Here is a 13,779-nt window from a genome sequence, read left to right as displayed (position 1 = left end):
TGTTTTTCATCAATGTCATAACCTTTGGTCCTTTGGACCCTCCTATTTTCCCAGTCTGTCACCCCACACACAGATCAACTGCCACTTTACCAAGCCTATGGTCAGGCTTGCATTATTAATGCTTGTGACCTAGCACCACCACTACTATCCCAGACTGTAAGCTCTTTGAGGGTCAGGGACATTTTAATTTTTGTCTTACTCATCTTTGTATGCCAAGCAAAGAAGTAGTTAGCAAATATTTATTGAATTAATTAATATGAACATATATTTGTGGATCTTGTGAATATGTTGATCTTGGGGACTATGTTTTGTTTCCCAAAGAACTGGATGTTACACTGTTCTTTCTAGCTGTGAAAGCAATCTTTATTGACTGAACAGGTAAAAGTACTGGTACTAAGAATTCATTTCTTCTTCTTTGCAGGCAGGAATGGTGTTAAGATGTGGATACTTCTGGCTGGGTTTGCTTCTGGTGCCGGGGGCATGCTTACTTAAAGATTTAGCATGGACAGCGTAAGTTGAAAAGTGAAATAACAATGTAAATGTATTAATAATGTTCTTAGTCTCTCTTGGTATCAGTACTATCATTCAAATTAAGCTAGTAATCTTATCAGAATATTAAATGCCCTCAGAATTCTTATGAGACTCTCTCTCTGAAGTCAGTTGAGCTACTTTGCCTGCATATATCTCAATAAGAATTTAGTGTTAAGTGGTAATGCAAACATCATTCTAAAAAAGAAGGAGCATCTGAAAGATACAGGCTTTACTCCCTCATCCCTTTTGAACCCTTTCTTCATTCTTATCCTTTCTCTGTAGGCCTCCCAACTGAGTTTGCAGTTACCAGCAGTCATATGTAATTATTTTCTTTCTTAAAATGATAGCCAGTAATGTTAGGTCTCAGGAACTCAGGTCTTGTATCTTATTTCTGCTATAAAGGAGTCAAAAGTAGATACTCAGTTATTGTAGGCATTGTAGGGTTATAAAACTCACTTAAGATAAATAGAAATTATGAAGGAAAAAAGGATATTTCCAAAAGCGCTTCTCTAACCCGAGAGTAGCTTGATGCAGTCATTGTCTACTAGATTTTTGATTCTCAACCAGAGAATCAAATAAAAGCCACCTCCTCCCAAGTGTGCTCTCAGACTTGCCTGCATGATTTGGATGACTCCTAGTTCCTGGTAGTGAATGAATAGCACTGGTTTATTTGTTTTTGTTTTCTTTTTTAATGGTCTCAGTCAAGTAAGATTCTGTCATCTTAAATCAGTCTCTTAAAAATCCCATTACTGACCCTGAATGTGGGGATTTCAACAGCAAAGCCTTTCCACCATTTTAGAGAAAGAATGAGCATTGATTACAAAGCTCACTAAACCAAAAGCCTCACTGTCTAATTTTCTGGATGTTTTCCTAATGGGCTTTAAACAAAAGTACCTCTATCACTAGTAAGCAAATAATATGTTCTCAAATTTTAAAAGGATTCTTCACTTTATCAAAGGGATTCGTAGCAAGACTCTTTCAAATAGCAATTCCCCAGGTTCATTTAGGTATTGGCTTACAGATAACCAAACACATGACCAAGGGTCAGGGGGAGGCAAAGAAACACAATGAAAGTGTTTGGAGCCCCTCACAACTTATGATTAATAAGAAATAAAGACAAAGTATTTCCAAGATGCTGATATGGGAGGCTGAGAGAAATTATCCCATTTTTAAAAATTTGATTTGCACTGTTTCAGGAACAGTTACATATTATGAAACAATGAAATAAATTGTAAAAACATTGTAAATTATTCCTTAATGTATAAGCAAAGGAGTCACTGGTCTAAAGAGAACAATTTTTACTTTTATTTTAGGGGTGCACAAGCCTTCCCACAAATACTTGCCAGTCTCCCTGAAGGTATAGTTTTCCTAACCTGGCTACATTTAGGACAAAGCATAATGGTGGGGGGAACCCAAAAGTAGAGAATTATGGTTTTAATCTGAGGCTTCCAAGAAAAGACATCAGGTTTCATTTTTGTCATTCCCTTCCTCCCACCTTCGTTGAGAATTGTTCTTGCCTGACAGTTAAGGATATATCTTTTGAAGAAGTTTTCATTTTGGCATTATCTTGACAACTGATGATACCTAATGTGAAAAATATATAAAAACCCAAAATATGCTGTATAAAATTGTCAGTGACTCACTAAGTTTTTTAGCTATTGAGGTAAATTCAGTAGTTCTTATCTTCTTGGGCTCTTAGTCTGGGTCCAGTTTTATAGATACAGTGATTTAATGACTCCCCACCACCACCACCATCCTAAGCGCCAAAACTATATTTTCCATTAAATGACAACTCAGAATCCTCTGAGATTTTGAGGTAGCCAAAAATGGCATAATAGGAATCTAACTGAGAGTTGAAAGGAATGCCATGCTCCATATTTGCTTTTAGGAAATGGCCCCAAAGTAGCACAATGTAATCATTGTCCACCAGGTTTCCTATATCCAGAAAGAGAATCAAGTACAAATTGCCTTCTGACAAGTGTGCCCTCAGACTTACCTGCATGCATGACTACTTCTTCCTGGTAATGAATGAGAGGCATTGGTTTTGTTGTAAAGTGGTCTCAATTGATTAAGATTTAATCATCTAGAATTAGTCTCCTGAAAATTCTGTTGCTAAACCTCAGTTTTTGCCTAATGGGATTTCAGCAATAGTATCTCCACCTCCCCTTTCACTCTCCATCTCCCTCCTACCACCCACCCCCAACAAATCTCCATGTTAAAGACAGAATGTTTGGGGATGAGAAAGTTCACTAGACCAAAACCCCTATACCTCACTGTCTGATTTTCTTCCCAATAGGTTTTAAACAGGAGGCTCTTATCACCGTTAACTTAATCTGTTCCCTCAAACAGGACTTTTTTCGTCTGCTGTCATTGTAAAATTAACACCATTTATATTTTAACTAGGATAAGTAAAATGACACAGCTTGCAGCCTCACCATATGGAAGAAGTAAAAGTACATTTCCTTTCCAAGGGCTTGGCCAGACAAAACTTGAGCTAGGACCAAGAGCCTTGCAAAGAAGACTTCCACTTTAGGGGGAAACAAAAAGGTCACTTTTGTTTGCGCCTTTTGTACTGTAGTGTTTGCACACAGCTGTCTGTTTTTCAGCATCAAGCCTGTGTGTCCGCATACAAACCACACAAACGCCATCACCTAATGCAGAAAGTGATGCCAACAGTGGAGGGAAAGGTGGTTTGGGAGAGATGCTGCGGGTATTCTAGCACTAGCAGGATTCTCAGGGATGTAGACATTCAGTTTGGGATAGGCGTTTTAGTCCCAAACCAGAATGGACTCTTGTTTTGGCAAATTTAGTTCTGTAATTTTCTTTTGTTCAAATAATCCAACTATCATCATACAGACCACTTATCTCACACTATGTTCCTTTCAACCCTGAGCTTGAAACATTTGCTGTTGAATCAAGTAAATCTGGAATATCTTGCCTCCTTTTCTGAGAAGAGGAAGCTTATTATTAAATACTTGGCTTGGTTAGTGCCACATTGTTTAACTCTAGTCTCAATTCCTAAATTTCAGTTTTGGAAACCATGCAGTATTTTTCCTTCTTACTTACCGTACTGTTATGAATAGACAGTAACACTGATGACCAAAAACCCACCACATTTCCAGTTTTTTAATTTCATTATTTAGGGGAAATCATTATAAATTAACAGTTGATATAAATCAAGGAGCATCTGTAGAATTTAGTGTTAGGTTTTGTGACAAAGTATGTAATGAGCCATTAGAGCAGTATTGTGAGATTTTGTTGGAAAGTTCTTTCCTTTCTTCCTGGATTGGACCAGGAACAGAGAAATGTCATTCATTGGTAATGCCCTGCCTTCATACTGAAAAAGCTGAAAAATTCTGTCCCATTCCAAAAATTTGTTTTTCTCAGCTATTGCCAAGAGTCCATGAGGAGATTTGCTATCCCAATCTTCTGAGTTCCTGCTGGTTTTCTATCCAGTTTATCACCCCTTATAAACTAAATGGCTTTTGACCTCTTAGTATCAGGACTTAACCAATCTACAAGTATGCATTACCGGCAAAAATTTTGGAGTCACTTGTCCAGTTTAGCTTCTAAGGGTAAAAAGAGTCCATTGGAAGCAGGTGGTAGAGTGGCTAGAGTGCTTGACCTAGAGTCAACAACAAAAAAAAAAAAGACCAACCCCAAATTCAAATCCAGCCTCAGACATTTACTAGCTGTGTGACCACTTAACCAATATCTGCCTCAATTTCCCCAGCTGTAAAATGTGGACAACAATACCATCTTCCTCCCAGGGTTGTTGTGAGGATAAAATATTTGTAAAGTGCTTTGCAAACCATGAAGGCTATATATAATGTTAGCTATTATTTTTACCTTTGATTTAAAGTGCTTTGTCAGATAAATATGGTCCTGACTAAGAAGATATTTGGTTATAGAAGCAGAAATTTTAAATTGCCTAAGAAAAACTTACTAGCCTTCAGTTTACATTCTTCTAAGTTATTTACCTATGATGACTTTTTTATAAAATCTCCTATCCTGCCCACCTCTCAGCAACAGAAAATTCGTTATTTGTCTTTAAAATCATCTGTTAAAGCTTTAAGGATGGTGAACTCATTTAAGAGGATTTCTTTCTATTTTATTATATTTCCTTCAGGAACATAGTTATCATTTCCTAAATTTATATTATATACAACCATTCTTTTCCTTACCATAATCCCCCATAGCCACTTAACTCAAAACATAAAGCAACAAACAGTTTAAACACAGAAATGACAGATAACTTCTGAACCATGTAATTAAGCTCATTTCCTCTTAACTAGTATCTTTGCTCATGTGAGAGCACTCAGAAGATTTAACATTTTCTTTTGATCTGCTGACTCTCAACCCCTATACATCTCAGGGAGAGGAAACAGTTACCTGTGTTAAGGCAAGAAAGAAGTAATGAAAAAGCCATGAAAAATGAAAGATTTCTAATATTCAAGTTTCTAACACAATTGAAAACTTAAAACCTGCCCACTGATCAGAGATGATTCTAATATATAAGACAAACACAGAGATTTGTAGCACGGCCCAACTGACTGCTATTCTAACAATGTTTAGTGTAGATGAGGGCTGATCAAAGTGGTCCTAGCAAATTTCTTCCATTTAAAACATGTGTCAGAAACACCGAATCCTGATTCATATTCATGCCTCAATGGAGATACCAGTGTGACTAAATGCCTTTTGACCTCTTAGTATCAGGACTTAACCAATCTACAAGTATGCATTACCTGGCAAAAATTTTGGAGTCACTTGTCCGATTTTAGGACTGTTTTTAGGGGGCTGACAGCTGAGACTTGAACAGGACTTTAAATCAGGAGACCTGGGTTTGATTTCATCTTGGTTTTCATTCTTATTAGGTATGTTACATTGAGCACATCACTTAAAGTTGACTTATGCATCAAATGAGCCTAATTAGACTTGTCTGCCTATCTTACAGGGTTCTCCAGTGATCAAAGAAGAAACCATAAAAATATGCAAACAAATGAGTGTTGTACAAATAACCATAGTTATTATGAATAATACATCATCATCATCAATATCATTCCAAACTGGGCACAATATGAGTCATTAGTTCCCCACTACTAATGCCGGTGTGTTCTAAAATTTCTTCTCAAAGTCATTGTGGAATTCTGAACACATTCTGCCTTCAGAGCAGTGTTAATCTACAATTAGTAAGAAAACTAAAGACGAAAGATACCTTTATAGATTTGTAGTATTCCAACTACCTTGTAGGACATAAATGGGCTTTTATGAGCTAGTCTAAAAACTTAAAACACTTAAGTCTAAAACTTAAAACTAAAAAGTCTAAAACTTAAAAATAACATTGTTTCCTTGGGGAGAAATGTATCCCACAATGTACACTAAACTAAAGAACATAGGGCTGGTGCACAGAGGTGCCAGAAACACATTCAAAACCCATTAAGAAGGTGAAGGAGGGGACTGATGGAAGTTGAGGGTAGAGGGGAATATGTGCAATTTAGGAATTGAGACTAGAGTTAGACAATGTAGCACACTCCCTCTTAGAAAATTCCAGATTTACCTGATACAATAACGAATGTGTAGTGATAGGGGGGGTCAGAGTGGGGTAGGAAGGCCCCGTTTCCCAAGAACACTCATATCATCCAGGCCTTCACCCCTGAACAACTCTGAAGACCTAGGCCATAGTTCCTTTGAACTTCCATCCCCAAAGGGAAGATGGTGGCATCAAAGACATGTTTTCTCTTCCCACACCAACCTCCTTGCCAACACTTTAGCTCCCACCATCTAGCATGTGGTTAAAAGGTCAGAAGAACCAGTTCTCAGTCTCTGGAGAGAGTCTGCCAAAAATGGTACAGGCCAGCCAGGTATTTGAATATGTGAGAAAATATATGAGTCAAGTATTCATAAGTTGGGGAAGTAGTACCTGTGCTTACCCTTTGAGTTAAATGCAACTGGCTTGATTTACAAATAGTCTGTCAAAAATGAGCATAATGAAAAGTAAATGCTCAAAACGACCGGTGACATTTAGCCATATTAAGTGGCGATGTCACTCAGTTAAAAAAATTTTTTTTAAAGCATTCGTGGTTAAGTAACTTGCTCAAGGTTACATGGCCAGTTATTTCTGGGTGTGGTGCTAAGTATCAGAGCCCGGATTCAATCCCAGGTCATCCCGACTCTGGGGCCAGTGCTCTTACTCACTGAGCCACCTGGCCGCCCCTGCTCAGTGAACTTTTGAATATCCTACTGCCACACACATACTATCTAGTTTCCACAAAATTGCCATAGTTTTGTCTTTAAGCCACATCATTTTATCTGTAATGATAGTCTCATGGATATGAATGTATTTACTTTATTTAAATATTATGTGATAAGCTTTTTATTGAAGTTACACTGGGGAGAGAAGTATAAACCATATACATTATACAGGGCATGTGGAGTACTCATCAGTTACAGATTACGATAGAGTGTGAGACGTTTGTGTTTTATCTTAGAATTCATTTCAGTTAAATATAGGTATGTATACATATATAATTAAGATTTGAAAGTTCTTGGACACATCGTTACATTAAAAATGTGTTCTGTACAGCTAAATTATGTCTCATTGAAAATTACATGATAAGGAGGTAGTTTTTAAATATGCATGTCTTTATATAGAGAATTATATATGTGTATATGTATGTAGTAATTTATGTATAAGTAAAGAAGATAAAGGGGTTTTTTTTAATTTTCAAAGTGTTAATTAAATTTCCTAATATTTTGTTATCACCTAAAACTCTATAAATGCCAGCTTTAAAAATAAAGGCTGAAAGCCTTCTGCTCACTTTTATTTGAATTTAAACATTTTACCATTGGTGACTTAGGTGAATCTGTTCACCTATCTTCCTTCATTCCTTGACCAGATGTGCTAAGTCTTCTCTCTCTTCTACCTTAGATGAATCTCTTTTATGCACAGGGTTTGTTTGTTTGATTGGATGGTTTTTTTAATAACAAGGGGTCCTAGCACATGTTGATAATATCTCAATTCTTTGCCATCTTACAGCTTTACTTTGCCCAGATCTTCCCAGAATGCTTCTGACTGCCTTCTCTTCCATTTTCTTTGACCATGTTGTGTGCCAAGTGGTAATTTTCTAGGCCCAGAATGATTTGTCTCTCTACTTTGAAGAGATCCTGTGGTCAACAAATTCCATGAAAATAATGACAGAGGTTTTAGTGATTTTTTTTAAGTATATAGAGGTCATCATAAGAACAATGATATTAATGGACATAGGTACAAAATGTGGTGTTCTAATATCTTCAAGGAGAAGAGGTAAGCTTGTTTCTTGAGAGAACAGCTCAGAAAAATGTCTGAAATTAAGACAATATATTATTGCTGAATAAAATGGATTGTGGGGAAGGGGAGAAATTCTTAAGTATATATTCATCTTTTAGTTTATAAAATTTATCTTTATGAGCATTATTAACATCCAACTCATTTCACAGGAGATATTAAGCTCATCAAGTAAGATAATCATGGAGTCTAAGGGAAAGTGGTTAGCCAGAGAAAAATGGAGCATGGGTGTGTCTTGATACTTTCATTGCCTTCCAGGTTTGGGGTCAGAGTCTTCACTCCAAGGAGGTGAGCTCTGCCAGAATAAACCTCCCTACCATGTTACAATTTGTGTAATAGCTGCCTGTGGAAAAGGGCAGGAGAGAAATGCCTGGCATAGACCCCACCACACACACACACACACACACACACACACACATATACATACACACACGTTTCTTTCACAGCTTTTTAGGCTCAGGGAATGAAGCAGTATCCATGAGTGACCATTTGGAGGAGGTTTGTAAAGGACTAAGATGTTCAACTCCTTGCATCAGGTTTTCACTCCTCTTTAATGAAAAGGTCTTTCAGGACACATTGGAAACATGTCTTGCTTGACTGACTAAATGTTCGGTGAATCATGAGGTCCCTCCTAGGAATGGCAGAGGGCTGGGCCAGTCCCATGACTTGCCTGTTGGGGCTCCACAATTCAACCCTAGATCATTAGGGTTTTCATAAGACAGTAAGCGTTCTATGAAGTAGGTGAATAATTATATTCTCCATAGACCAGAAGCTAGCTCTGATCACTAGCATCCTGGTAAGGCTTCCCAGTTTATATACCTTGTATCTTGCATGGAGGCTTTGAATACCTCATTATATCCTAAGCCTTCCTGTGTCCATGGATAAATATCTCTATTCTGAGAGGGGAATATGGGGTCTTTTTGTAGCTGTATAAACCTCATGTATTGTCTTTTCTTTTTGTCTTTCCCTTATGATACAGGGCCAAGCATACCTACCATAAAACTTTGCTGGAGCAGGTTCAGGAGTTGGAAACTAAGTCCAGAGAGCTGGGAAAAACTATGCTTCGTGATAGTAATGGAAAGAGGTGGGGCAATTCCATCCTAATTTAAAAAAAAAAGTATCAATTCTCCCTACCCCTTTCCCCATCTCTCTCTTCACTTTCCCAGTTTTGAAAATAATCATGATTTACTCATGCTTTTCCCCTCCCCCTCTGCCCCCCAAAAAAGCATTTTCACCTCAGGAAGTAAACAGATCTGAGACTTTAGCCTCTGTTGCTGTATGGCAGTGTGGAATACAGGCTTTCCTAACCACCAACCCTGTCTTCAGGACAGGCCCTTTCTCCACTTACTGGATTCTGTCTTGTGGCCTGTCATCACCAAATTGAGTCCAATATGGAAAATGGGAAAAGCAGCCATTCTGACTTAGGGTAGATGAGATCAGGCTCAGCAACATTACCAAAGAGGATTGCAAAGCAGAAGAAAACTCAGTCTGCTTTGGTATCTGGCCCAGTCATCCTCTGCTCAGAATTTATGCACTGTTTGGTTTCTTGCTAATGTACAGGGCTGCCAATGTGGATTCCTCAGCTTGCTGATCTTCAAGGGCCATGCGCATCCCTTGTTACCATACCATTTGGAGTGGGCCTGATGAGCTTATTAATTCTTTTTTCCTGGTGGCAGCATGACTGTCTGTCACATGAACTAGAGCTATTCTCTGTGTATATGTTTAAATGATTACATCTCCTCACCTCCTTTGCCTTCTGCACACCAGCAGGCCAGCCATCTCTGAGAGTAGGTCATGCAAATGAGTACTTGTTCACAGCATGGAACCATTTCATAGCATGTTCAGTTATGGTGATTAAATTAGATTTGACAAAAACTACATAAATTAGCAAAGAGAAGAAAGCCTGGTGCCTGGGAAAAGTTTGCATCCTAATACACAAGATCAACATTCTTTCAGTTTGGGATGTATTTTTGGAAATAAAGGAATTATGCCATCCTTCAGTGAAAAGAGTTCTTTAACAATTGAACAAGCATTTTTATTAAACACCTACTATGTGCTAGGTACTCTACTAAAGCTCTGAGTATATAAAGACAAAAACCAAAGTAGTTTCTGCCCTCAAGGAGTTTATAATCTAGAATGACATGACTAATTCTTATGTAATTTCTTCTGATTGATGTAAAGTGCCCAAAGAAAAAAGTTCCACTGTTTCTTAATTTATTATCACAAAAGTGACACGATAAATTGAGTTTTAAGGAACCTTTCTTGTAAGCTAAAAGTAAGTTATTAATAAAGAATTGTTAATAAACTATATTCATGATAAACTGCCCTCCCCACTCAGAAAAAAGATTCAATGAAGAGATATAGATATTAGTGATTGCTTGAATGGTCATTCTGGAATTGTTCAATAACTTCATATATAAAACACCTGAGAACTATATAAACATGTCATTGGATGATAAGATGGAAACCTACAATGCACTTGATTGTATATTCATTGAGGTGTAAAGTGGGAAATATCAGGAGGTTGAACTACTCCCCAAAGTAAAGATTTGATCATTATAATGAAAAATCTCTTCATAAATCAAGGCAATATAGTACCTACTTTATTATAGAGAAAAGTTCATAACTCGAAGGTTCATAAATGGAAGGACAGGCATGTTCTGTACTGTAGCCACACACAAGATAAGATGAATAGTAAATTATCAGTTGATCAGTTTATTAAATGGTTCACAGCAGAACATTAGCTATCAGAGAATGAATTCTATCTTTGCAAGTACAAATGTTGAAAAGCCCAAGAGACTTCTAGGCAGTCCTCTTAAATTTTTTCCATTACTCCTCTTGTTTATTAGAGGTAGGGTCAGAGAAAAAGCAGTTTTTGAAAAGAGGGAAAGGACCCTAAATATCTTGTAGGAACACAATAGAAAGGGAAGTATTTCAACTCTTTTCAAGGTTGTTATTTGGGGAAATTTGAAAGGATTTCCCTACTTATTCAGGACTTTTTTATGGTAATACTAGCAATATATGGCTGCTATTTGCAGGGATAATTTTAAAGAGACAGATTTTTACTGATGATAATTCCTTGCTTAAAATTTTAAGGCAGATTGAAATAGTGTTTGACTCTATGAGGAGGAAGTTGGAGCCTACATTATATGTACATCTGTCTAGACTTTGCTCACCTTCCTCGTTTATGTTTACATATTGTCTAGTCATCATAAAAACTTAACATTATAGCTCGTGATTTTTTTTTGGTGTGTGCTCAGTGTTTTCATAGACTCCTGTTTTCCTAAGTTCAGACTGCAAGCTCTTTTATCTGTCTTCATCCATACAGATCCCCTGCTCCAATAGCTTGCATGAAGATGATGTAAGGAGTCCATCCCCCAGCCCCACCTCCCAATGAGTTTGTTTTTCCTCTCTCCTAATTGCTCCCAGATTTTCTGTGTGGTCCATCTGCAAACAAGATAAATGGGGAAGTGCTCCAGTCTGCTAGAGGTGCTGGCTTTATGCTTATGTTGTAGCTTAGCCTCAGAATTGTTCTTTTTTATCTCCTTTGTGTGAAGCCCAGCTCTCTCACACCTGCTTCCATTGGTGTGCTTGTCCTTGGGCAGGGGAAAGCAGGCTATGGGGGAGGGAGGATTTCTGAGACCATGACCATATGCAATGTTTAAAAATCTATATAACTGCTAAGAGCTGCATTATGGTGGTATGGCTTCCCTGCTGTCTCTTCTCAAACCTGCTGAGGGCCCCTGCTGGCACCTCTGATATTCATGTTTACCCAGATACTTTCTAAGGAGAAAAGCAAGTAACTGGAATCTATTTGTATCTAAAGAAAAGGCAGTGGAGAGAAGGACACATCTGTGATTACCATAGGCTTTCCAGTGCTCCCTTCCCTAGTCAGAAGTGTCTGTGCAAAGTTGCAGCTAAGAAACAGGCATCATTTGGGTTCTCTCAGGCTACCACATATGGCATTTAGATTGGGGGAGGTGTTACCTAGTATCTTGTGGAGAAAACAGTTAGCATGTAATTAAGGATGAAAAGCCCTTGGCAGTGAACTCTTTCAATCTGCACAAGAATGGACATGTTGGGGGCCAGTCCTTCTAAAAGACCCAAGGCTGCCTGAATTAGAAGCAGGCACCCTATTCTAAGTGCGAATCAACCTTCAACCCTCAGTGCTCAGAGAGCAGTGTTTCCCAAAGTACCTGAAAGTTCTTCCCTAAGAACTCCTCAGTAAATTTTGCCTTGAATAGGAAGGAAGGTAGGTGGGGGTCTAAGATCTCGTGTTCTACTCCCATTAACACATCTAAACAATAAATTTATCAAATTAGCTGTCATATTGAAATGTAGCTGTTGACTAGCCTTAAGGGATTCAGGGGTAGAACAGGAATAAGCAAAAGTAGAAGGAAATTAAGGCAACAGTAAACTCTTGCTATCAGGGCCTGGATGAGGGAAGTTTCAATTCAACAATTCTGAAAAATGGGAGTTATAGTTCCTGTCCTCAAGGAGCTTACATTCTGCTAAGATAATACATGTACCCTAAGACAGAAGAGAGGAGTCTCATGAGAGCTCTGTGAGTACAAAGAGAAGAAAAGGAAAAGCAGTTGGATCTCTAGGCTTGAGTTCTACTCTAGACAAAGTCAATGACTTATTCATCCTAATACCTAAGAATCTTTTGTTTGCCTATTAATGATGTAATAGAAGTTTTAAAATAAAGGATAAGGAAGCAGAGCAGGGCTTGGTTATTAAGAAAGATGATTTTTCCCTTGCTTTAAATATTTTCATTTAATAATATCCTTCATTTATTGGTACACTATATATTTTTCACAAACCATCATATCCAGCAATATATTTTAAACAACAATGATGCAGTAAGGCCTTCCTCTTATGTTTCACAGTAGACATGAATGATTTACTTTATACTGTTTTGTACAAAATCAAAAATATGTCTCCTCTCCAACTTTTTGGGGGGCTAATTTTTTGTTTTTCCTTTACTTTCTCATGGGAATTTCCCATTAGGGAAAAGGGGTGGGGGAACTATCTAATTCAGTTTAAAAATGAAAACCTTAATTTTAGAAATTTCTTAATTTGGCTTAATTAATGGATTAATTGAGACACTTCATAAAATGATGTTTTGATCATTTTCAATAGTATGGACAGTAGTTTTTATTTCAGGGTTTGTTTGTATTTTTGCAGGGAGGGAGATTGGTAGTACAACAAGCAAGAAAAATAGTTTTGTCAGAGGAAAGTTTTATCTTGGTTCTCAGTTTTACCTAGTTTACCTCTTAACTAGTTCAGATCTGCAAACTAAACCTTATGCTAATCTAGATAATTTCCCCCTCCTCTCTAATCATCTCTGTGGGGTGGGGGCCAGGGCAGTGAAGGGACAATTTTCTGAGCATTGCTTCAGACCAGTTTAAATATCAAATATTCCGGGTTCCTGCTCTTGTCTTTCACTAGCAAGACCCTGGGATTTTCTTTCACTTAAGTGCTTTTCACCAAATATCACTTATTCTTTTGCTTTGGTGAATGTAGCTGCATAGCTAGCCTTACTGTCTTAGAGCAAGTTATCTTCTTTATCACCCCTCCAGTATTATACCTGAATATGGGTGTATGGTCCCCCACCTCCAGCTGATGCATGCACATGTGAAGGGGAATCTTCTCACTCAATAGAAGCTTGAGAGCAGAGCAAGAGAAATCTGATTGAGCATTTTCTGAGGTCCTCTGGCCTAGTGCTGCAAACTCCTCACCTTTAGGTTGGATCAGAAAAGCCAGGGCCTGGGTCCAAGTCTCTTCCACCATGGTGTTCCTATGGCACTTTGTCAGGGTATAACATGACGCAGGGCCTGAAGTTCATGAGCAAGCTTTTCAGACAAAAAGAAGATATTTCTTCTCACTCCAAGCTTAGTTTGGTACTAAGATTTAAAAAAAAA

At 37.8% G+C, this 13,779-nt stretch overlaps 1 protein-coding gene across 1 annotated transcript in view; it reads left to right on the top strand.

Annotated features, from left to right (window-relative positions):
• Positions 1-13,779, top strand: part of ATP8A2 (ATPase phospholipid transporting 8A2) — a 784,050-nt gene that overhangs the window by 733,993 nt on the left and 36,278 nt on the right. Inside the window, 2 exon segments of the mRNA XM_069080803.1 lie at positions 422-510; positions 8,835-8,939. Of these exon segments, the coding sequence (XP_068936904.1) occupies positions 422-510; positions 8,835-8,939 (194 nt within the window).

This window comes from Petaurus breviceps, unplaced genomic scaffold (assembly GCF_028583685.1).
Source record: "Petaurus breviceps papuanus isolate PSGF00001 unplaced genomic scaffold, PetGlider_PUasm1.0 91133, whole genome shotgun sequence".
Taxonomy (NCBI): Eukaryota; Metazoa; Chordata; class Mammalia; order Diprotodontia; family Petauridae; genus Petaurus; species Petaurus breviceps.
The sequence above is the reverse complement of the archived record's forward strand: the minus strand, read 5'-3'. Positions and strand labels throughout refer to the sequence as shown.